The sequence below is a fragment of the Diabrotica virgifera genome, chromosome 6 (assembly GCF_917563875.1).
Source record: "Diabrotica virgifera virgifera chromosome 6, PGI_DIABVI_V3a".
Classification (NCBI taxonomy): Eukaryota; Metazoa; Arthropoda; class Insecta; order Coleoptera; family Chrysomelidae; genus Diabrotica; species Diabrotica virgifera.
In genome coordinates this window covers 247,972,488-247,999,642 of record NC_065448.1, presented here as the reverse complement: position 1 = coordinate 247,999,642, position 27,155 = coordinate 247,972,488, and the positions used below count along the sequence as shown (strand labels likewise).

At 33.1% G+C, this 27,155-nt stretch overlaps 2 protein-coding genes across 3 annotated transcripts in view; both read left to right on the top strand.

Annotated features, from left to right (window-relative positions):
- LOC114336319 (ATP-binding cassette sub-family F member 1) overlaps positions 1-6,973 on the top strand; it is a 46,499-nt gene extending 39,526 nt beyond the window's left edge. Inside the window, exon 12 of the mRNA XM_028286663.2 lies at positions 4,318-6,973. Within this exon, the coding sequence (XP_028142464.1) occupies positions 4,318-4,468 (151 nt within the window). The 3' untranslated portion in view covers positions 4,469-6,973. The remainder of the gene's footprint in view (positions 1-4,317) is intronic.
- A 4,961-nt stretch (positions 6,974-11,934) lies between these two features.
- Positions 11,935-27,155, top strand: part of LOC114336318 (zinc finger protein 664-like) — a 29,011-nt gene continuing 13,790 nt past the window's right edge. The window contains exons 1-2 of one of the 2 annotated variants that reach the window (XM_028286660.2): positions 11,935-12,340; positions 16,758-21,641. In XM_028286660.2, coding sequence (XP_028142461.2) covers positions 12,202-12,340; positions 16,758-17,941 — 1,323 coding nt within the window. In that variant the 5' untranslated portion in view covers positions 11,935-12,201 and the 3' untranslated portion in view covers positions 17,942-21,641. Of the gene's footprint in view, positions 12,341-16,757; positions 21,642-27,155 lie in introns of those variants that run through there. The other variant, XM_028286662.2, reaches the window with a different exon arrangement.

Genomic DNA, 27,155 nt, shown 5'->3' with positions numbered 1-27,155 from the left:
ACTGATCGTCTTCCTATTGGGGAACTTTCTCTCGCCGTCCTTACTACTCTATTTGTTGTCATTCGGTTTATGTGGTCGTTCCATTCTACTCTTCTGCTTTTCACCCAGTTATTAATGTTGTCCACCTTGCATCTCCTTCGTATATCTGCACTTCTAGCTCTATCCCACATCGTCTTACCATCGATTTTTCGCAATGTTTTCATCTCTGCCGTTTCTAGCATTCTTTTTGTCCTTTCTGTATCAGGTCGTGTTTCTGCCGCGTATGTCATTATTGGTCTGATGACTGTTTTGTAAATTCTGCCTTTCACTTCTTTTCCGATGTTTTTATTTTTCCATATTGTTTCATTCAGGCAACCTGCGTCTCTGTTTGCTTTATTCACCTGATCTTCCACTTCTGTTTCGAGCTTTCCGTAGCTGCACAGTGTGATGCCTAGATATTTAAACTCCATGACTTGTTCTATTATTTGACCCTCCAGCTCTAATTTACACCTTATTAGATCTGCTGTTATAACCATGCATTTAGTCTTTTTTGGGGAAATTAACATGTTAAATTTTCTAGCGGTTATATTAAATTCGTGCAGCATACGTTGTAAATGATCTTCACTTTGAGAGATTAGTATTGCGTCGTCTGCATAGCAGATTATTTTAAGTTGTTTTTCTCCCATTTGGTATCCTTTTTTTGTTCTTACTTTTTTTATTATTTCGTCCATGATTAGGTTGAACAACAGAGGACTCAGGGAATCTGCCTGTCTTATCCCATTGCCAGCTTCAATTGGGTCAGTTAGTTCTTCATCTACTTTTACTTTTATTGTGTTGTTCTGGTAGATATTTTCGATCGTTTTAATTATTCCTAGAGGTACCCCTCTTGTGTACAATAAATGGATAACGTCCTTTAATTTGACCCTGTCGAATGCCTTCTTAAGGTCCACAAAACATAAGTATGCCGGTTTGTTGTCTTCTAACGATTTTTCTTGAATCTGCCTCATAAATATAGCGTCGGTGCATGATCTTCCCGACCTAAAACCTTGTTGTTCTTCTGCTAATGTTATAATTTTATTCAGTTTGTTTGTTATCACTTTGGTCGTTAATTTTAGTGTTGTGTTTAATAAATTAATTCCTCTGTAATTCTCCGGGTCCGATTTTTCTCCCTTTTTGAAGAGAGGTATTAGGATGCTTGATGTCCATTCTTGTGGTATTCTGTTTTGTTCTATTATTTTTTGGATTAGTTTTAATAATTGTTTGGTCAGGTCTTGTCCTCCATACTTTAGTAGTTCATTCGATATACTGTCCTCTCCTGGCGATTTTCTATTTTTTAATTTCCTTAATGCTTCCGTTACCTCTGCTTCTTCAATATTTATTTCTTCGTTTGTTGTCACTTCAGGTGTTGGTGGTTCGTTATCTTTAGCAAACAGAGATCGAAAATAGTCTGCCCAAGTTTCCTTCTGAATGTGTTTCGTTTTTATTAGTTCGTTCATCTCTTTTCTTTGTCCTCTGATCATTCTCCATATTTCCTTTTGTGTTCCGTAGAAGTCGTGTTCCATCTGTTTTGAGAAACTCTCCCAGTGTTCTCTTTTTATTTGTCTGACTAGAGTGTTTGTTTCGTTTCTAATTCTTTTATAGTGGTTGTATGCCTGTTGTGTTTGTTGTGTTCTGTATTGTAAAAAGGCTTTCTTCTTTTCTTCACATTTTATCTTCACTTCCTCTCGAAACCATGGGGTTTTCTTTTTTGATATATTGGTATTCGTTACTTTCCTCTCTCCAAGTGATTCTGTTGCTGCGTTAATTATGTTACTTTTGAGTTTTTCCCAGCTTTCCTCGATGTTATCGTTTTCTAGTATTTCATTATCAGCAATCTTCTCTGATATTCTTTTTCTATATAAGTACTCCCTGGATTCCGTACTTAGTCCTTCGACTTTGATTTTTGTTTGTGTTGGTGCCCCTCTCTTAGGTTTGAAGCATTTCATGGTGATTCTAATTTTACATAATACTAGGCTGTGGTCACTACCTACATCTGCTGAGTTGAGGCATCTTACTCAATTATTTTTGATGGATGCATATCTCTGTTAGTTACAACATAATCTATCATAGATCTTTGTCCACGGGTATTATTAAATGTATATTTGTGTTGGTCTTTGTGGTCAAAAAAGGTGTTGTTTATTCGAAGTTCGTTATTCGTGCAGAAGTTTATCATCAATTCTCCATTTTCGTTTTTGACATTCTCATTATGTTTTTGTTTAATTCCAGGTATTACTTGATTGCCTATTCGAGCGTTAAAATCCCCCAGTATTATCAACTTTCCTCTAACTTCAATTCAATTCAATTCAATTTTATTTCCAAAGAAGAATTTTGTACATTGTAATTAACAATAATATTATATTTAATATAATGCACCCACTTCAGGGAAAAAGCACACTAGGCAACTTAATACCTGTATTGTAACCTTAATCCCTGAAGGTGTACAATCCAATTGTACAATTTTAAACAGTAAGTACTTGTGGCTGGTATAATTTACATACTCTATGATTGACAAAATACAATTGAAAGTGAGAGGAGAGAAGACCTAATCGGCATGGCGCAACTATATTTACTAGAAGACGGTTTGGCTAGAAAATTAATTTTTAGAAAATGTTGAATTCAATTGTTTTAGTTAATATCATATTTTTTATGGTTCTTTTAAACTGTTTATAATTTATTATTGTTTTTATATTTTTTGGCAATAAATTAAATAGAGTTGGACCATAATAAAATAGTGATCGTTTTGTAATTGTCTTGCTGAAAAATGGTACTTTAACCAAAAGTTGTTGAGTTGTCCTTGTATACTTTTGATGTTGATTTATTTTTAACTTACTTGAATTGGAAAATACCCAAATTAATGATTGCTGTATATAAATAGATCGGACACTCATTTGTTTTAGCTCTTTATATAAAAGTGATGTGGAAAAAAGTTTACTTTTTTTAAATATTATTTTAAGAAGTGTATTTTGAGCTGTCTGTAAAATATGTAAGGTATTACTAAATGTACCACCCCAAACAACAATACAATATCGTATTATAGATTCAATCCAAGAGTTATATAGAATACTCAAGGTTTTTTTTGAGAGAATGTCTCTTAATAAGTAAAATTTAAGCATTAAGGATCTAATTCTTTTTGCAACGTGTGCCACATGCTCACGCCATCTCAGATGCTGATCAATTATAACTCCTAAATATTTAATAGATTTAGTTTTTTCTAAAGAGGGACATGGACATGCCTGCACACTGTTGCAATCTGAACTATGAATTTTTAAACTAATATTTGTTGGCTGATCAGACATAGTGGGAGAAAAAGTAATAAATTTAGTTTTTTTTATATTCAGACTGAGCAGATTGTGGTTAAGCCATAACTGTATCTTACTTATGCCAGATTCAGCTGTTTTACATACGCGGTCCCATGTTGAATCTTTAAATACTAAGACTGTGTCATCAGCATAGCATAAAATTCGCCCTGAAAACCCATGAATTTCGGTTATACTATTAATGTACAGTATGTACATAATGTACAGAACTGTACAGAACTTGATCTACTACTTGTTGCAATTGATCATAGAATATTTCCCTTGTTGTTTGGGGCTTACTATTTTCTGGGCCGTATACTCCGATGATGTTCAGGTCTTCTTTCTCCATTCTAATTTTTGTTGTGACAATCCTTTCTGATACATATTGACACTCTTTGATGTTATTTTGTTATCTTTGGTGTATTAGTAAGGCTACACCCTCTTTGGCCCTGTTTTCTTTTGCTACTCCACTGTAGATTAGTATATATTCGCCTAATTTTGACTGGCCTTTTCCTTTCTTTTTGGTCTCCTGTAGAGCGCATATATCTATTTTTTTCTCTTTTAGCTCTTGGGTTATTTCTTGATCTCTAGTGTTGAGCGATCTTATGTTCCAAGTGGTTATTCTCATCTGAGTTTTGGAGGTTTTTCTCGTGTCCTTATTTATTGCCGTGGTCGTCTTCATATTATCAATCCGGTTCCGAGGCTTCGCATTGTTTCTTTGAGCAGTATTCATTTTTCCGATTGGTAGGTTGCTAACCTTGCCAATCAACCCTCCACATTTTATCCGGGCTTGGGACCGGCTGTGGCAACCGCAGAGCTACTCGATCCACCCCGCAATTACCCCAGGCAGTGTTTGTTGTAATTGCCATACGATAAATAAATAAATAGTTTATTGTGTTGGACCTTGTCAAATGCTTTTTCGAAATCAATAAATCGTGCATGCATGTGTTGGCCGTATATTAAATCCCATCACAGCGTAACTAATTAATAATTTCGTTTATAGGGAAACCAATTGCTCTTTATATGTCATAGAAGATCAAACCATCAACGAATTAGAAGGAGACTTCGATGATTACAGGAAGGAATTATTGGAAAGTTTGGGAGAAGTCATCAACAGTCCCAGTATAGCAGCCAATGCAGCGGTTGCCCAATAATAAATATAATTTTGTCCTTGAAATATGATTTTTTTAAATTCTGCGATCATGATTCGACCTTGTTTTCCAAAAACTTAAAACATATTAAGGCTTGTCACGCACAGGGAGCTATACTATAATATACACACACCTTATATGGAATCATCTGATATTTCTTACTATTTCGTACGAATTTAAAAAAACTAACACACGAAGTCAAACAATATTTATTTTAAAGAAATTTAATAACAAATACATAACAATTAAATAAAACAATAAAGTATTTAACAAACAAATTGAAAGTAGTTGTTTTAAAGTCAATAGCATACAAAATTTCAATGTAAAACGCATAATGTTTAAATTGTTTTTATTTTTTTTTGTATTTTGTGGTAGTCAGTGTTATCACCTCTAGTTCTTATGCAAGATTCAGTTTGCGTGGGCACGCTCCTAATCAAATTATCAACATTTTGTTGTGGTAGGTTGCTCCATCTTTTAAGAGCAGCTCGTACTAGCCGTGCGGTGTTTTGTGGATTATCCCGGCCAGCTCTAATTTTTCTTTTAAGCATATCCCACAAATACTCTATAGGATAAAGCTCGGGTGAGCAAGCAGGCCACTCCAAACAAGGGATACCTTCTGCTTCAATGATGTCTGTAGTCACTCTAATGGTATGTAGAGGTCCATTATCATGCAATAAAATTAAATTTTCTCCTGTTGCACCTCTCCAAAGCCTGACTACAGGTTATCAAAATACCTGTGAACAGTTAAAGTTGATTGGATGAAAATTAAAGGAGTTTTTTAACGGATCACAATTCCTCTCCAGAACATTACTCTTCACCTTGTATATTTGTGAACAGATCTGACAGTTTTCATTCTTGCTTGTCTTCCTCGACCACTAAGTACACGATTTCATGGGTCATCTGATTTTACACAAATCCTGACTTTTTTTGAAAATATGTAGCACATTTTGTCAATTCCCAATGTTCCAATTTTGGTGGTGAAGACACCAATTTAGGCGATCAATCCTGTGCTGCCTGGATAACTCGAGAACCCATAACTGTCTCCTGCTGTATACTTCTTGGTACGAACTCTTCTTCTTATCGTTTCAACTGAAACAGTTACACCTGTAGTTTCCAAAAGCTGCCTTTGGAGCTGCAGGTGAGAAATGGTTGGCTGTTTTCCAGCTGATTGGACAATTAAACGATCGTGGAGAGCTGTTATTACTTTTGGCTACTTTCCCTTGCTTTACTTTTGAGCTTTCCTTGTTCCTGTTACCTAACATAGGTTTTGGACAGAACGCCCTGTATTACGCCTAGCTCTACACTCTACACCTATGTCCCTCTGAGAACATTACTTTCTCCACAAGACCAATAATCTTTCCTCGTTGTAAGTTCTATAACCCCACATGATGCATATTTTCGTTTTTGGACGCAAAAGTTAGTTTATGTTTCGTTCAATTTGCAACTCAATCAAATAACCTATACCGTACCGAGCTGTACTATCCGATTGTCTTATATGTTTGTTTATTTTCAATAAAAGCCTTTATTCTTCGCAACAATAACAACTTTTTTCAAAAGAAATAAATATTGTTTTGAAATACATGGTGATTCCACATAAGTTTGGGTGTGTGTATATTAAGGTACGTATCCATACATTGCTGCTCCGTATAGAAGCTCCATATAGTGGATACGTTGGTGCTCGGCGCTCACCCTCTTCGATTCAACCGGTTTGCGGTTTATATGTAGGGGAGCGCATTCCGTATCCATTTGATCAGCTATACGGAGCACCAACGTATTGATGCGTACCTTTATATCTCATATATTACAGAAATATCGCTCATTATAGTAATGAGTGAGTCTGCATACACGAAAAAAGTATTTGTCGAATATGCAACGTCGAGCGATATTTTATATTTATATTTCGCTCCCCGCTATACTCCTCACTTTTCAGTGTACTAAACCGAAGTGCGGTTTGTTTATTTGTCGAAGTTTTAGACGAACACGAAAAATGCATAGCTAGGGAATGTTTTAACTACTTGTTACTGATTTCTGTTTACGAGATACTAAACATATATTACATATTCTGAAATATATGGTATATATATATGGTTTACTATAATATAAATTACGTTTCACTATTTTGCTATAATATATATTATAGTATAGCTCCCCGTTCGTGACAAACTTTAACTTGTTGATTATTTTAGTATGATAATACTTATTATATTTTATCAATTATAGTTAATTTTGAAGGATTATAATATTCCGACTATACATACATATATCATAAATATCCTTTGAGATATCTTAATATAAAAATATCTTTTGAGAAAAAATAAATCTCTAAAATTTCATGCCCCCTCATTCGATTAGATGTTTGAATTTAAAAAGTCATATGTTTGTAATTGTGAATGGCCTTAAGGAATATTAATTAAATGCATAATTTACAGAAAGTTTATTTATCTTTTATATAATTATTTTTGCTCATTGTATATTGTGCATTTTAACAATATATCGACTTGAACGACACATTTGTTTTAATGTTATTTCACTTACTTAATGATATGATCTTTCATAGAAAATTGCTGTCAAAATGTGGTGTTATTGGCGAGCTACTATCTCCCGAAGTTATATTGATGACGCGCTACTGTTGGCTCTTAACACGTTAAGCCCCGCGTGAGACAGTCTCTGTCTCACGGTGCTGTGATCTTGGCGGACAGTGTGACCTTACCGTGTCTCTCAAAGCCGTATTAAAATTAATTGCCGGTCCACAGATCTCACAAAAAAAAATGCATGCCGGGGCTTAACGTATTAAAGTACTTTTTTGAGTAAACTGCTTGGGTACACCTATATTGGAAATTGGAACCGCATTTCTCCGGATCCGATCCGATGTAAACCGATTTTTCGATCCGACGCGCTGGCTCGAAAACCAGCGGGCCCAATGGACGTGCCCTAAGGGCGCACTGTAATTAAACCTAATAAACTGTACCATAGCCACCTTTACTTAACAAGCCATGAAGTTGAAATTTGGCAACATCTATTGGTAGACCGATTAATTCTGACAGTTCTCATTTGTTTTTAAATAATTTTCACTGTATTTACAGAGAAACTGAAATATTTTACAATATTTCGTGCTCCAAATTATAAAGAACATTAAAAGGTATGTTATTAAGATAATTTTAGTTCAATATAATATATTTTTATATAGGGTGTCCCAAAAGTAGTGGAACAGTCGAATATTTCGCGAACTAAACATCGGATCGAGAAACTGAAAAATTTGTGTTCAATCATTTTTAAAAATCTATCCAATGACACCAAACACCAACCCCCACTACACACCCTGGTGGTAGGGCGGGGGTAACTTTAAAATCTCAAATAGAAACCCCTAGTTTTTCTTGCATATTTGGATTCGTTACGTAAAAGTAAGCAACTTTTATTCAAGACATTTTTTCGAACTGTGGATAGATGGCGCTATAATTGGGAAAGACCATTTTTCCTGATACCATAGGTAAATTATAGAAACGGTCTAATATCTCGAGAAATACACTTACAAATGAGAAACCAAAAAACAGGCTTTTTATATTTTTCGAAAACCTATCGATAAACACCAAACATGACCCTCCACCCCACCCCCTGGAGGTGGGGGGGGGGGGGGGGTAACTTTAAAATCTTAAATAGCAACCCCCACTTTTTATTTCAGATTCGAATTCGTCATGAAAAATTAAGCAACATTTATTTGAAACATTTTTTAAATTTGCTGATAGATGGCGCCAATAAATCATATTTTACCAATTAAAGCGCCATCTATCAACAATTCTAAAAAAGAATGTGTGTGTACTTTGTACGCACGTAAGAAGTTATACTTCTATTATATGATTTAAATGAAATTAATATACTTTTTATTTATATTTTGTTTAAATATTAAACTAATTTATACTTACTACTTCTCAAACATTTTTATTAGAACAGTGCCAAAAATTAAAATAATAAAAGAATAAAACACACACAAACACATTAAACAAGCCACAAATGATGTCTGAATATTAATTGTCGAAAATTTTTTTAACTAAATACGTATTTTCTGAAAATACAATTATATAATAAATATACTTACAATCATAAAATGTATTAAAAGAAAACAAAAAAGAAAGTTTCTATTGGGACTCGAACCAGCGCTGATAAGAGCGGTTGGTATTGGAATTCATTCGCCTTCTCCGCTTAGCCACGGACACTATGTGTCATTATTTACGAAGATCGACTAACTAAACGGATTAAACTTTTGATATTTTGAAAATTGATCAAATTATTTTAATTTTGAATTGAAATGATTTAGAATTGAAAAAATACAACAAAACATAGAGTAAAAAACAATATATTAGCTGAATATTGATAGAAATTTTGATGGTAATCAAAATATATAAATAAAAGTATTACATACTATGTATTTTGCCAGATCAAATAGGTAGGTTTATACCCATGATACATTAACAATTATTACGTACCTGTTGCTTTTAAAAACTATTTAAAAGTCACTACAATATTATAAACTTTTTTGTTTCTGTCCTCACAACAATAAAACTAATATATTATACATTTGTTTACCTTTACCTTTACCTCCAAACCACAGCTGCCATATCGGATAATTTTTAACATGTCATTTGAACATCCAATCAGAACAAAGTTATAATGCGCATGCGCCGGGCTGATAGGTTTTAACATATAAAAAAATCACCCTCTATCGCCGGTAAAGAAGTATAACTTCAAAAATGTTTCGGATAAATGTTGCTTAATTTTTCATGACGAATTTGAATCTGTAATAAACAGTGGGGGTTGCTATTTAAGATTTTTAAATTACCCCCCACCCCACCTCCAGGGGTTGGGTTGGAGGGTCATGTTTAGTGTTATTCGATAGGTTTTCGAAAAGTATTAAAAACCTTTTTTTTTGGTTTCTGATTTGGCAGTGTATTTCTCGAGATATTAGACCGTTTCTATAATTTACCTATGGTATCAGGATTAATCATTTTTCCCAATTATAGCGCCATCTATCCACAGTTCGAAAAAATGTCTTGAATAAAAGTTGCTTACTTTTACGTAGCGAATCCAAATCTGCAAGAAAAACTAGGGGTTTCTATTTGAGATTTTAAAGTTAACCCCCACCCCACCTGCAGGGGGTGTAGTGGGGGTTGACGTTAGGTGTCATTGGATAGATTTTTGAAAATGATTGAACACGTATTTTTTAGTTTTTCGATCCGATGTTTAGTTCGCGAAATATTCTACCGTTCCACTACTTTTGGGACACCTTGTATAAACTTGCGTGCATATAGAAATCCGTCCACTTAAAAATTTTGTCATTTTCAATGTCTTATATTTCCTAAACCTGTTGGCAGGTTTAAGTGATTTTTTTAATATGTGATAGCCTAATTCTTTTACAATACCGCTGTAATAATATTGTTGCTTACCAGTTAAATTTTTATAGTGTACCGGGTATTTATAAAATACTGAAATTAAAACCCAACTATAGACTCCGGTTTTCGTAACATTCTGTTTTTTTTTATTAATTCGCTTATGTTTAACAACTAGATTTGCTCTTTATCAATTCAGGGTGTTTCTAAATAAGTGCGACAAGCTTTAAGTGGAAAGGAACAAAATGCAAAATTTTGACGCCTGTATTTTAAATGTAATCATTTTTTTCGAATCCTGAGAAAACTAATAAGTATTTTTGAAAAATTTAGACGCAGAATGAAAGATTACTTTATTACCGAGGGCCGAAAGTCCCTTAGAATGAATAAAAGTTTTTTTAATGACATATTCGAAACTAAAAATCACACTAAATTTTCTTAGTTTTTCACCCCTGTAACTTATTAAAATAAACATAGAAGTTTTCAGGGACTTTCAGCCCTCGGTCCTAACGTAATCTTTCATTCTGCGTTTAAATTTTTGAAAAATACTTATTAGTTTTCTTAGGATTCGAAAAAAATGAATCCCGTTTATATTCTTGTTATTGGTTTTTTTTGTATAATAAACGTTACTTACAAGGAATTACTTTTAATATTATTTTGTACAGACTTATAATTAATAATATTTTCTTGTTCGACTCAAAAAATACTATAAATTTTACCAGAATTTGTACTTTAAAATCGTATTTTCGAACGCGGTAGTCCGAAAGTCAGACTACCGACGTCATCAATTGCGACGTTGCATTTTTCTCTTCATGGCTTGTAAAGTAAAGGTGGCTATGACTGTACGCATGATACTATAAATAACAGTATATTATAGTAGCATGACTGTACGTAAAAATCAGTGATGTGGGAGGGAGAATCTCTCTCCCATATCACTGGTAAAAATGCACTGAAAACTTCGATATTTCAAATTAGCCCGTATGAGACCTTGGGCTGGCAACGCTTGTGAACAAGATCCTAAATTGCTGTTCCGAGATGCAAGTGAAAAGACTTGCTGCTTGCATGAAAGTTTGCAACACCGATTGGTTTGCAGACTTTGCACTTGCACGCTTTTTGCACTATTCAATTGACCAATTGTAACTATTTTTTCCTAGATAATTAATAATTATGGAAGTTAAAATTAATAAAATCGAAGTTTAAGCGGATTTAAAGAGCAAATTTATCTGGGTGGATTGTTAAAAGCATAGTCCATAAGAAGAACAAGAAGAAGACATGACCACAGAAATTAATTAGGCATTCCAAATCACGTGATATAATATGGCTGCTGGATGACGAAACTGTCATCCATAGGCGTATCCAATGTTTAAACCACTTCATATTTAATTTGCTATCACAATTTCACAAATTTCGCTACACAATTAAAGCAGCTTTACATCAAGGCTATGCAAGTCTCATGCTATGCAAGTCCGTCTTGCATGGCATATCTCTTGCCTAGCATGACCTTTTTACATCAGAGCTATTTCTGTGCAATTTTAGATACCATTTTCATTGTTGCCAATAGAAGAAATATATCAAAATATTAACTTTACATATTTCACTTGAAAATTTCAGTCCATAATTAAATATATTCAAATATAAATCACAAATTATTACATTCAATAAATACAATTTAAACTTACACAATAAGGTTAAGTTTTTTTCTAAACTATAAATTTTGTCATATTGGCAACATGAATTTTGACAGGACTTGCATCAAAATAGCATGAAAAATAGAACATGTTTTAATTTCTCGTCTAGCACAGGAATTGCATGGAAATAGCGCGTGGGCATGCGCAGTAACGTGATCTGTCTTGCATGGCTCTTGCCTAGCATGAAAATAGCATAATGTAAAACTGTCTTTAACAAAAAAACAAAACCAAACAGGATATTCTTTACAAATTTGTCCATATTCAAGGTAAACATTAGATACGCCATGACCACCCCCCTTAACTATGTCTATGGCCATGTCAGTTTAGCCATCCACCGGCCACCACTGACAGTTCATTGGAATCCCTAATTGTCATTTTTTCTGTGACATGTGACATGGACATGACTAAAGACTAACCTCATTTTGTATTTGTCATTTGTAAACGTTTATAAACAAATTTGGAAATTTGGGTTTTGCATTATTTGCAATTTATGAATTTATTTAATGCTTATTATTTTAAAAGAATAAAGAATTATTTTTACTTAAGCTAGCCATACGTCGCTAAACACTGTGACTGATCACTGAGGCTAAAACTTAGAGACTTGCACAGGGGAACTACTGTAATGTAAAGTGTTGTGTAAACTTGATTGCCCTTTAGATATTGAATAATTATGGATGTTAAAGTCGAAGTTAAAGAGGAATTGGAGGAGTATGACCAGAGATACGTGGCCAGTCAGCTATCTACAGAAGTACATCTCCCAGAATTCAAGGATGAACCAGACAAATATTCACTTCAAATAGGAAATAAAAGTAAGTTCACAAATGTTGTAATCTCTAGAATTCCAATTCAAGCGATTCAGGAAATCTTGCGTGTACCGTATATTAGACATCTCGGATAATAATAAGGTCTTAAATCTTAAAATTTGCATGTCTGTAAACTTATATTAACAAATTTATTTGGTTATGTATTGTAATTGTATACTGTTAACTGTTTTACTTCATTGTTTACAGTCTCCTGGTCGCTATCATATTTGCTATATATTTCCTTTTTAACAACCCCACTGCCTATTCCATGTAGCCCATAGCCTATGCCTTTAACTTCCATGGTTGGTACATTATAAATACCGTTGCACGTCATTATATATGTCAGAGATCTAAAGGTGCAGTCTCTCTTATGCGATTGTCACATGCATTCAACACAAGTGGCACTCTCAAGCAATGTGCTGTGTACTTGTTAAATGCTAACTTTATACTGTCTGACTTGTGCGCCTGATGTGAGGAATCGCAGGTGTCTGCTGCATCGATAGCAGTGCTCTGCAGCGACTGGATGCATGTAATTAACAAAACACTTAAAAATTGAGAATTTGTAGGTTGTAGCACTGAACAGCTGTTTGTTCAGTGGTTGTAGGTTATCGACACATATTTTATGAAGAAGGTGGTGTTTTATTAATATTACAAAGTTTTTAAATTTATTTTTTTGTTTTTATTTAAAATATGCAAGTTATCAACCATGCTAGACTCATAGAGCCCAGCTCATAAGTTCTAAGAGACCAAGCTCTTTATTCCAGCACGTAATGTTTAAGAGAGATAATATAAATAAGAGAGAAAATGTATGGGAAAAATAATAACAGCCAGCTTTGAAGACAATAAAACAGCTGTTTGCATCAATTATAATTTATGTAAACAGCTAATGCAATAAGTTTTTATTTATTTTTATTTTTGTTTATATTATTATTTATTGATCCACACAAAAAATAAAATACTGAGTATAAAGTGTATACCCTATTCCACAAATATACAACTGCTTTGGATTAGGTATTGTGACAAGAATATTGTACTGTGCAAAATATGAAGTACGAAAGTAATCTGCAGATTGCATTGTTGTATATTATGCTTTGTTCATACATACGCTAAGTAATAAATAATAAAATTCCTTTAGTCATACATATTTAGAAATATTATTTTAATACAACATAACTATATAATTTGTTTAAATAAGTAAATAATAAAATTCAATTTGATGTTTATTTGTGTCAGCCGTGTGATATTCAAAGGATTGTGATCTCACATTTTTCTACTTTGAAGCCTATTATCTCGAAGATGGTTCCAGATATCGAAATGTCGTTTGCAGATTAGAATTCAGGAGACAAAATACATAAGAATCCTTCAGTAAGGAAATGACCGAGTCACAAAGTTTCACAAAAAAAAGCTAATATGTATTTTATGAAATGAACATCATATCGAAAAATTGAAAATATGTGTTCAATATTTTACAAAAATTTATTGAATGATACCAAACACAACCCCCCACGGAGAGGGGTGGGGGTAACTTCAATAATTTAAATAAGAACCCTGCAATATTTCATGAAATGAACATCATTATAACAGGGGATTTCAATGTGCACTTCAATGAAAGGGATATTGCAGCCCTGGATCTGTGCAATTTCTTTAGATCCTATAACCTCAAAAAATCAATAAAATTTAACACCCGTTATAATAGATGTCTTGATAACATATTTACAAATATTAATAGTACCATGTTGCAATCCGAAGCTGTTGATCTTTCACACACTTCAGACCACAAAGGCATATTGTTTAAATGTGAAGTGTCCCAAACTACTTCTAAATCTAGAATAAGCTACAGGCCCATTACAGAGATGGGACTGGTCTCTTTAAATAACAATCTTTGCTTACAAAATTTTGAATTTATTGATAATGAATGTATTGATGTGGACTCAAGGTTTAAAATGTTTATCGATATTTTAACGCAGGCAATAAATCTGTCTTTTCCTGAAAAATCTAGGCTTGTTTAGCAAGGTAAACAATGTAAAAAAAATTCTTGGTTTAATGATGATTTGAAACTTATGAGGGAGAAACTACAATTTTTGACATCTTTAAATAAAAGTGACCCCGTTTTAGTGACAAAGAAAACACTCTCAGAATATAGGAAAAAATACAGACATGCTATACATAAGGCAAAGATTAAATCTAATGATGATTTTATATTAAACTCTAACAACCGTCAACAGGCTATGTGGTCCCTAATAAACTCAAGATGTAAGAATTTACCAATAAAAAATTCATCACTCAATGCAAATAGTTTTAATGATTTCTTCTGTGGTATTGCTGAAAATGTAATAAATACACTTAATCATACTGACCAATCATTCAATACATACCTTAGTTTTATACCACATGCTCCTTCATTCGCCTCTAATCATTGCTCCTTCAGATTTGAGCCAACAAATTTGGAGGAAGTTGTAAAAGCAATTGAAGAATTAAAAAATAGCCAGAGCAAGGACCCGGATGGAATGAACACAAAAATAATCAAGGCAATTAAACACAACATTAGCTTACCTTTAACTAAACTAATAAACTACTCAATTTCATCCTGCATTTTTCCTTCAGTGTTTAAAACTGCGAAAGTCACATACCTCTCTTTAAACGTAAAGGTTCGGCTGATGATCATAATAACTTTCGTCCAATTTCTCTTTTGCCAATTCTTTCCAAAGTGTTTGAGAGAATCCTAAAGAAGCAGATCAATGACTATTTTGAATCTAATCGGCTTTTTGCAGTGCAGCAATTTGGATTTAGAAAAAACAAAACAACAACACTTGCTATCGATCATTTTACAGGCAGTATTTTGGAAGGATTTGAAAACTTTCTTGATACCCTTGCCTCGTTCCTTGATCTTACTAAAGCTTTTGATTGTGTCACTCATAGTATTCTTCTTAAAAAATTACATGCCTATAATTTTCATCCTATGTCTATTCAATTGATTGAGTCTTATCTATCAGATAGATTTCAATATGTGTTTTTTAACCAGCTTAAATCTGATAAAAAATCTTTGATGTATGGAGTGCCTCAAGGGTCAGTTCTAGGTCCAATATTATTTCTCATTTATATAAATGACTTGGGATTTTCACAAGAGGGCCCGGTAAGCACAGTCCTATTTGCTGATGATACTACATGCTATCAAAGTTACCACCCTTCCCAAATCAGTGATATTGATCTTGAGACCACAGAGAGCAATTTGTTCCAATGGTTTTTGGCAAATCGTCTCTCTCTCAATAACTCAAAATCACAAACAGTGAACTTTACCCTAAGACATAACACCATTACACATCCCATTTTAACAGATTGTTCACAGGAAGCTAAATTTCTTGGTGTTTATCTTGATCAGGGACTCACTTGGGAACGGCACATACTGAAACTTTCCCAAAAGCTCTCAAGCCAACTCTTTTTATTTAGAAACCTATCTAAGGTTACCTCCCTTCAAACCCTTCTTACATCATATCACAGCAACTTTCACTCACGACTAACTTACGCAATCCTTTCCTGGGGACACTCTTGCCATATAGATAAGGTGTTTGGTCAGCAGAGAAAGTGTATTCGCATAATCACAGGTCAGGGTTATCGGGACGATTGTAGGCAGTCTTTCAGAAACCTGAGGATTCTCACACTACCTTCTGTGTACATTATGCAGTGCCTGTTGTATGTTCATCAAAATGTAGATCTGTATAAAACACAACAGCATACTTATCAGACTAGAAATCATGATGCCCTTGTACCAGACTTCAGTCGACTTGAGAGGACCAGAAATGGAACCAGATACCTAGCATTGAAATTTTATAACTGTATACCAATATCTATTAAAAGTCTTGATTTTAACCAATTTAAGAGACAAATTAAAAATTATCTTCTGATGGGTGCTTTCTACTCATTTGAGGAGTACTTCAGATCTAAATTTTGTTTTGTCCTGTAATTTAATTAGTGTTTAGTTTTTAAATTTTAGTAATAGGTTTTTTTTACTGAAGTACTGTCAACTTTTAATGTAATTTTAGACAATTTTAATTATTGCTGACCTGTAAAAGTACATTTGTACATTATTACCAATAAATACTCTACTCTATCAGTGATTTTTAAAATCTCAAATAGGAGCCCCCATTTTTATTGCAGAATTGGGTTCCTTACATAAAAATAAGTAACTATTATTCAAGACATTTTTCGAATTATGGATAGATGGCGCTATAATAGGAAAAAACGATTTTTGGAAATGGAAAATTGAATTAAAAAAATGGAAAGTCTCCACTAAAATGGATAGGACCTAATCTTCATAACCCAATAGGTCCCCATAACGCTCGAGTAACTGCAAATTTAGCATCCCTGCTTCCCCTACTGTAATTGTTTGTTGTAGCAAAATGTTTATACTAGGTTTCTATTTTAGATGATTCAGAGGAGGAGCACGGAATGAAAATTATGAAAATACCTTCGCCTCATAAAGAAGAAGAATATATAAGTCGACAATCCGAAGAGAAAATTCAGATTGCACAAGGATCTTACCAATGTAAACCTTGCGATTTTAAAAGTCAAAAGAAAGTTGACACTGGAGAAAGAGATAATAAACGTGATATTTGTCTTAAGCAGTTTACTCAAAAATGTACTTTAAATAAACATATTAAAGTTCACATTGGCGAAAGACATCATAAATGTGAAATATGTTTTAAACAGTTCACTCTGAAAAGTACTTTTAATAACCATATGATAGTTCATACTAAAGAAAGACCTTATAAATGTGAAATTTGTTTTAAACAGTTTAGTTGGAAATTTTGTTTAAATAATCATCTGAAAGATCACATTGGTGAAAGAGATTATGAATGTGATATTTGTCTGAAGCAGTTTGCTCAGAAAAGTACTTTAAATATCCATATGAGAGTTCACACTGGTGAAAGACCTTTTAAATGTGATATTTGTCTCAAGCAGTTTACTCAAAAATGTACTTTAGATGATCATACTAAAGTTCACACTGGCGAAAGACATCATAAATGTGAAATATGTTTTAAACAGTTCACTCAGAAAAGTACTTTTAATAACCATATGATAGTTCACACTGCAGAAAGGCCTTATAAATGTGAAGTTTGTTTTAAACAGTTTAGTCAGAAATTTAGTTTAAATAACCATATGAAAGATCACACTGGGGAAAAACCTCATAAATGTGACATTTGTCTTAAGCAGTTTACTCAAAAATTTACTTTTAATGAACATATGAGAGTTCATACTGGAGAAAGGCCTTATAAATGTGAAATTTGTTTTAAACAGTTTAGTTGGAAATTTAGTTTAAATACCCATATGAAAGTTCATACTGGTGAAAGACCATTTAAATGTGAAATTTGTCACAAGCAGTTTACTCAAAAAAATAATTTAAATATCCATATGAATGTTCATACTGGTGAAAGACCATTTAAATGTGAAATTTGTCTCAAGCAGTTTACTCAAAAAAATAATTTAGATATCCATATGAAAGTTCATACTGGTGAAAGATCTTATAAATGTGAAATTTGTCTTAAACAGTTTACTCAACAAGTTACTTTACGTAGACATACAAAAGTTCACACTGGGGAAAGACCTTAAGGGGAAATTATACCTATATTATACAACCACGGCGGCTGAGTGTCAGCACAAATCGGCTGAGTGGTTGTATCCAGCGCTGATAGGGAAAGCTTACTAAATGTCTCAGCGGCTGACTTTCAGCGATGTAGTCTGAACGCTACCGCTTACTCAGCTCTCCAGCCGCTTTGGTCGTCCGAACCCACCCATTTTCTAGCTTAGGGATAAAAAGGGTGAGGTAACAACTGACAGACAGAAAATACTAGGAATAGTCGAAGAGTTCTACACTATATTATACACAAACCAAATTAACAATAACATAAATCAAGACAATAGACAAAAGGTACAAAACCAGGGATCTGAGGATATTCCAGAAATTACTCAAGATGAGATACAATATGCACAAAAAAATGAAAAACAACAAGGATCCAGGAGATGATGGAATAGTTACAGAAGCTATAAAACTTAGCAAAACTTCTCTCCTGAAAAAAATACAAGACCTCTTCAACATCTGCTTGTATAGTCAAAAAATTCCGATAGCTTGGAATAACTCTATTTAAATTCTTCTGCATAGAAAGGGTGACAACATGAACTTAGAGAATTACAGGTCAATTTATCTACTCAACTATTTGTACAAACTGTACACTAGAACAATAACCAATCGATTGGAAGCAAAATTTGAGCTGTACCAGCCAAGAGAACAGGCTGGTTTTCTCCCCAACTACGGTACAAATGACCACCTACAGTGCATAAAAGTCTTGATTGAAAAATCAATTAAATACAATAGACCTCTAGTTCTAACGTTTATAGACTTCCACAAAGCGTTTGAACAACCCGCACTACTAAAGGCATTAGTCGAGGAAATGAAGCATTTTGGTTCGCAATTTTTTCGTCCAGCATGGATTTACTTGAAATTTTCACAGAAGCAGTGGCGGCTCGTGACCTCAGTATGCGGGTAGGCGACACATATACCTTTATAGGTATATACTCTATACTCTACTATACTCTACACTCTACATATATACTCGTATACCTATATACACATTGTGTCGCATTTAAGATGAAGATACCCCTATATTGCGGCTATCAAAATAAATACAGATTTGAAATTTTGCAGTCAAATAGGTAGTGTGATGGTTCACATATTTTTTTAATGTTGTTCTGAGGCTATTTCCTTGTGGCATTTTTATAATCAACTATTTTCAATGGGAAATAAGCCACAATTTTACCAAAAAATGATTTTATTAACGTTTCGACGCCCAAGTCGGGTGACTTGGAATATTTGGCAGGAATATTTTCGTGCCCTGGAGCTCTACCATTTTTTAGTTCATTTACAGCTTTCTTCACCATATCAACTCCCACTACTATCTCTTCGCCTTCAACGAATACTTCTGTTGGTGATTGGGTGGTATATTCGGCTCTACTTTCTGTTAGCAAACTCTCGTAGTATTCTTTCCATTTTTCTGTTGATATTAACTGAATAGAAGTAGTATTTCTTTCTGTGTTCTTTATTTTGTTTAAAAATTTCGATGTCTCTGAACACTTCCTTCCGCCTATGTAAGTGTTGATCTCTTGCCATTTCCTATCTCACATTTCTTTTTTTGCTGCTGTTACTGCTCTTCTTGTTGTTCTTCGTAGGTCCAAATATTTGTCTTTGTCTACTTGATGTTTAGTACTTAGCCACCGTGCGTACGCTTTCTTTTTCTCCATTATTAGGTTTTGTATGTCTTCGGTCCACCATAGCTTTTTACTGTGGCGCTCGGATTTTAAACCAAGCGCTTCTTTTGCGGCTGTTTGCATACTGTCTATTATATTTTCGTACACTTCTTCCACGGATACATTTTGGATTGTACATATCTTCTAATTTTTCATTTAGTCTTCGTTGATATAGTGTTCTCGTACTTTCATGTTGTAAGCTGTCCAGGTTGTAATTTGTTGTGTTAAAAATTTCTGTGGCTTCAGGTGGTTCTTTTGTTTTCTTGGATCTAAACGGAAAAACTATTTCGGATTTTACCATAAAGTGATCCGAATCACATGATAATCCTCTATATACTCTTGTATCCATTACTTGTAATGTTGTATTTTGTTTTGTAATTACGTAATCTATGATCGATTTTAAATTTCTGGTTACCTGAATCCATGTATATTTGTGTATGTCCTTGTGTTTAAAAAAACCGTTTGTTATTTTTAGCTGATGGTTTTCGCATATTTGAATTAATCTTTCACCATTGTCATTTTGGGTTATTTCTCCATGTGGACCTACCACTTTGTTGTTTACCTTCTGTCCGACTCTACTATTCAGATCTCCTGCTATGATCACTTCCCTAGTACTTCCAAATCTCTCGTGTAATTACTACTGAAAATTTGTCATTTGTAATACTGTGCCCTGCGGTAGTGTGCAGTGTTACGATGTACATGAAACAGTGTTACAAGGCAAAAAAACAAGAGAAATGAGATTAAATGCACAAATGCTTAGAAAAAGATTTATTGTTAATTAAAACTCTAAACATAAGGCCTAAATGTCAAAATTATCAATATATTCCATATAGAGAAACAGTCTTGTTCTTCTTAAAGTTCCTTCTCCTATCCTATCGGAGGTTGGATATCATAATGGCTATGGTCACTTTGTTGGCTGCTGCTCTGAACAGTTGTAATGAACTACAGTTAAACCATTCTCTAAGGTTCCTCAGCCAGGAGATGCGTCTTCTTCCTATGCTTCTTCTTCCTTGGACCCTTCCTTGCATAATAATTCTCAGCAACTCGTATTTTTCTCCTCTGGTAATGTAACATAAATATGACCAAAGCCCTATTTAAGCGAACTTTTAAATTTTGTTACATCGACATTACAAACTAGTATCTCAGATGTCCAGTTTGTTCCGCCTGCAGTAACTGGTGATAGCCATTTGTGTGTAATATCTTCCTTACGAAAAGTGTAGGATTGTTCAGTTTTTACAAATTTCAACAGAGGTTTAATTCTCTTTATGTGGATAATCACATATTCTTCCTCCAGTTCTTCCTCGACTAAACCCATCGAAAAAATATTACTTTTAGACTCCCCTTTTTGTTGTGCTTGTTGCTGAAGGCAATCACCCACTGAAACTGTTAAATAATCAATTTCCATTTCTTCGTCTTCCAAATTGTTACTAGCATCACCTTCAGCGGAAGGAACTTGGCTTTCTGATTCCTCAAAACTCTCGGCATCTTTTTGCTCCTTAATATTTTTTTTCTTTACAGCCTTCGCTTTCTTTTTACTTGGTTCCAATAATTCATTTACGAATTCGTCCTTGATGCGTTTAATTACTAAACTATGTGTAAATGACAATATTTGGCCTTTAATAAGTCTTCATCAGTAGTTAGTGCATGTTAATAGATTTTTTGAAAATAGACATGAAAATCTCATCCATAAGGAAACATTTTTTTCCACCTACCTCTACCGAAAGTATACTTTTCCGGACCTGATTGTAGGGAGCAAAGTTGTACTTTTCCTCCCTAGGGAGGAAAAGTAAAAGTGACGTCATGGTATTTCATTCATGAAATATAACTTATTGACGCCCTGTACAATATCTATTTTCTATTACGAAGTATCTATACATTTTAACGTGTATTTATAAAACACCCTGTATTTTGCAGAATAGTAAAAAACAGTAAATTGTTATTTTGATTTAACAATGTTTACATTCATAATTTGACTTATATTTGACAGTTGACAGTTATATTGTACCTACTTGTTCTAATAAATTTTGTTGGTTAGTTACATAAATAAATTAAGTAAAAATGAAAAAATTACTTGTTATTTGAGGAAGGTGGAAAAACCATATGTATAACATGGGAGTAAAGTGCCTTTTCCTCCCTTGAATGATTACTGCCCTCCTCTACGCGTCGGGCAGTAAACTTCATTCTCGGGAGGAAAAGTAACACTTTCCTCCCTTGTTATACAAATAGCTGTTCCTGTAACTGGCTGTATACCATTAATTACAAAAATTGAAGAAAATCTTCTGTGTAAAAGGTATATTTATTTAAAACCCCAATAAAGGGCTACATTAAAAGACAGAACGTTTTCGCTCTAAAGAGAGCATCATCAGTGTTCTGAGCCTAAAAGAAGTACAACCATAATTAGTGAAGACAAGAGTAAAAAATTTAAAGGTTGACCAAGATAAAAAATTAGGTTATACTTACAAGCTCTACATGCTAAGCTACCAAAAATACATGGGTTAAAACGCCGACCAAAAGTCTTACATTGGCGTGTTATATATTAAACTCTGGCGATGGGTGAAATTTAAAGAATATATACCTCACAGCATTATATGACTATACCCCGTGTATGTGGGTGGTTGAGTTGAGTATTATACATGTCTCTTAATGCGACAAACCTCTTAGTAAGCTGTTGCAATATTATGTATATCTAAGTTTTAATTGAAAACATTAACTTCAAAATTGTTTTTTCTATAAGTTGTTTTTTCGTCGCAGCTGAGCTCATCGTAAACTTTTTTATACATTTTATCCGTTTATTTTCAAATTCCGGTATAATACCCCACTATTCTGCTATTCCTGCTTGCTGCTTTTGCTAAAGTCTCTGAAAACGAATTTCTCAATTCTCGAAGATTATGACGAGTTTTTTAAAAAAGTTGAAGGGCGACCGTTAACTCTGCCGTTTCAGATTGCAAAAATTTTGATGCTAGATTAAGAAAGTTAAGTATTTTAGATTGAATAGTAATCTTAAGGCAAATTCAAAATTATGCATATATGCTCTTATAATGTATTAGCTTCTGATTTTTCATCGTTTTTTTTTAGCAATGAAATTGTCGTTAAAGATTTCATTTTGTCGGAAAGCTCGAAGCAAAGCCATAACAACATCATATCTGGATGACCACCGGGTTTCACATAACCTTTTAAGTGTTGGCAAACGCGATGAATCCAAAGTCGCAATTGTACATAGTACCTATATCCCATCTTTTAATATTTGCACTAAAAAAATCATGTAATTTCTTAATTACATATATCGTAAAAAAACAACTCCTGTACACCAGCAACGACATCATTCAACACTAGGTTGAGTTATGGGATGCACAATGAACATAGGAAGCTGTTGTTACAATGTCAGTTATGCGCCTTTTTACGCCTGGATATACCTACACCACTCATAACGCTTGCCCATCATACTCCTTTCCTCTGCAGTTGTGTACAGAAAAGTGCTTTGATTGTATAAATTTTAAAATTTCATTTACAAGACCTGCACTTTGGTCTAATATGCGAATAAATCCCAAAAATCTTGCAACAACTTCTGCTTTGGAAGGTAAATTATTTTCATCGCATATTATTTTTCCATAGGTATAAATATATTTTACATATTCTGATCGTGTTTTTAAATATCTTGAATGGTGTCAAAAATGATTGAAAACAACTTTTTTTAATTAAAATAATCAATTTATTTTCAGTTTCTTGAGCCAACAAATTTATAAATTCGTTTTTTTTATTTGGGGACTCAAGTAATTTGTTTTTAAATTATTGTTTTTATCGATTATTTTAGCTAAAACAGGATCATATCTAGCTATATAGTAAAAGAACCGCCGAAAAAAATTCATTTTTTTGGAATTCACTTTCATCTAAACTACCAACATGTCCACGAAACGCTATATTGCACCTGGAAAGAGTAATGTTGTTCTGAAGCTATTTTCTTGTGGCATTTTTACAATTTTAACTATTTATAATGGGAAATAAGCCACAATATTATTAAAAAATGATTTTTATTAACGTTTCGACGCCCAAATCGGGTGCCGTTGTCAAAATACAAAATACTTTGGAAAATAAATTTGGAAAATTAAAATAAAATTAAAATAATTTGGAAAGAGTAAGGGTTAGGTCAATTACCTGTTTCATTACTTCCTTCCAAATTCCCTATTTTGATGCTTATTAGGAAAATATGTTTTGGTCTTCAATTAAAAAAAAAATAAGAATTAAGCTTGAAGTCTTTAATGGGCCCCTCCTAACGTCGGGCCCTCGCCGCCTTGCGGGCCTGTCAGCTACGCCACTGATGAGTTCACACTGGATAAAGACCTTATAAATGTGAAATTTGTCTTAAGCAGTGTTTCAGCAAATCTGAGTGATTAAAAAGAAAGACGAATATGCCTTCTGAATTTTGAAAGAAAAGTAATGAGAACAATACTGGACCACAATGTAACAAGAGAGGGAGAAGTAAGAATGAAAACGAATGCCGAAATTGAAGAATAATTAAAGAGAGAAAATATAGTCATACATAAAATCTCTTCGCTTAGAATGGATAAGACATACGGAGATGCCCACAATCAGATATGTTGAGGATAACTAATGAAAGGAAACAATGAAACAATAATGAAGATAATATAAAATAATGACGATGCAAAAAAACAAAACGAAGTCTAAATAAAATAATTAATTAATTTTTTTATTAACCTTTAACTACACGCGTGGCGTACTTTATACGCCACAAGAAAATACACTTAAACAGCGGATTTGTTTATTTTTTTGAAAAAATACACTTAGTTTTTGAAGTTATATTACTTTAGGCGCGATTGAGAGTAACATTTTTCATAAATCTGCGCGCATGCGCACACAGACAGTATGACGTTTAGTTCATAATCTTTCAAATTATGTATCAGCGCAAATAAGCCATTAAAATAATATATTAGTGTTTTTTAGTAAATGTATTATTTATTATAATTTTGTCTTTGGATTTGTTTTCCTTGGGCGTAAAATAATAAAACATCTATTTTTATATTTCACTTGTCACCGTGATGTGTAATTATCTATATCTGAAACGTCAGTAACATGCGCCTTGATGGCCTGGTTGGTAGAGCATTGGACCAGAGATCGAGAAATCGCGAGATTGCGGGTTCAAATCCCGGACTTTTCATACTTTTTTCTTTTTTTTTTTTTAATATTTGGCATTGTTAAGTTTTGGTTAATTTTTGGTAATTATTGTTAATTTTTTGTATTGTAACTGTTAAGTATATTTATTTCGTTGAAATTATATAATAGAAGTATAACTTCTTACGTGCGTACAAAGTACACACACATTATTCCGCGTCAGCGAATACTTGGAGTTCCTTCTCAGTAAGCCAGTTGGGATTTATAACTGAAATCTGATTCCATGATAAATATAATTACTAATAAAAAATTTTTTGAAATGTGATTTTTTTACATGAGAAAAAGTGTTGTTTATAAAGAAAAATATATTTTGTGCCATAATGACTTAAAAACAATTGAAAGTTGTCCTTATATTACTACTTATTCTACTGTAATCGTGGCGTATATTGTCCACCACGGGAAACAACAAATACTAAAATGTAAATTACGATCTTCCCAAAACGCGGATTATAACGAAACTAAAAACAATTGTAAAGCACATTCCAGTGATAGCTTAGGTAGATAAACAAGTTCAATAATATTTGCAGTAGAATTCTTATATCTGGCGTACAAAATACGCCAGAGCGTGTAGTTAAAGGTTAACATTAATACATTTATGTATTTTTTTATTCTGAAGTTTCCACGTTATTTTTTTCTTTAAGCACAATGTTTATACTTGGTTTCTATTTTAGATGATTCAGAGGAGGAGCACAGAGTGAAAATTATCAAAACACCTTCGCCTCATAAAAAAGAAGGATATATAAGTCGACAATCTGAAGAGAAAATTGCACAAGGATCTTACCAAAAAAGTCATAAGAAAGTTCATATTGGAGAAAGACCTTTTAAATGTGAAATTTGTCTGAAGCAGTTTACTCAAAAAGTTCATTTAAATGAACATATCAGAGTTCACACTGGTGAAAGACCTTTTAAATGTGAAATTTGTCTTAGGCAATTTGCAGTACAAAGTTATTTAAATAAACATTTTCTAGTTCACACTGGAGAAAAACGTTATAAATGTGACATTTGTCTTAAGCAGTTTACTCATAAAAATACATTAACTGGCCATATAAAAGTTCACACTGGCGAAAGGCCTCATAAATGTGAAATATGTTTCAAACGATTTACTCAGAGAAGTACTTTTAATAACCATATGACAATACATAGTGGTGAAAGACCTTATAAATGTGAAATGTGTGACAAGCAGTTTGGTCGAAAATTTGGTTTAAATAGCCATATGAAAGTTCATACTGGGATAAGACCTTATAAATGTGAAACTTGTCTTAAACAGTTTACTCAAAAATGTATTTTAAATAAACATATTAAAGTTCACACTGGCGAAAGACATCATAAATGTGAAATATGTTTTAAACAGTTCACTCAGAAAAGTACTTTTAATAACCATATGACAATACATAGTGGTGAAAGACCTTATAAAAATGTGAAATGTGTGGCAAGCAGTTTGGTCGGAAATTTGGTTTAAATAGCCATATGAAAGTTCATACTGGGAAAAGACCTTATAAATGTCAACGCCGGATCCAGCAATCTTGCAAGGAGGGGGCAATGAAATAAAAATTTTCTCGTCACTGGCGTAGGCAGGATTCTTTTTCGGAATGGGCTGTTATTCAGGGGATTTTATTAAATGATCAAATATATTTAAATAACTCTGCTTCGTTTAATATATTTAATTAAAATAGACATAATATCCATATCATATTTTATGTAAAGTTGCCTTAATAACATTTAATAATAATTTTCCAAAATATAGTAACACTTGTAATTTGGTAAAGTTTATCAGTAGTACCAACTATATCTGTTATTTAATGACTATTAGACGAATGACGCAGTGTCGCTAGAAACATATCACATAACTAAATTAGTGATATAATAATAGAAATATAAGTGAAAATAATTTAATTTTATCATTCATTATCTATATCATAGTCTTTGGTTGTAGCAAATCTATTAACAATATTTTCTATGTTAATTTCTAAATCAAAATGAACATGAGTAAAGCTAGACCTAACAATGATAAATAGTATTTGCCACAAAGAAGTAAGGCACATATTAATTGTTTCATCGTTAGCTTCAAGTAGATTTTGTGGTAGTAATATACTTAAATTAAATTTACTGTTTTTTTATTGAAACGATATTTTGAATCTAAAATTATTTCATTTAATAATGAAATAAACAAACTTAGGGGAACAAGGGGCTTGTTGTAACAAGGGTAAGTAGTAACATGGCTTTTTCATAAGTTATTTAACCGTTTTTAACTAATTTAGCTGACTCAATCTTATTCTCTTATCGCCCTGCAAATGACACCGTCTAGCCAGTCATCCTCTCATAGTTGCAAATAGTA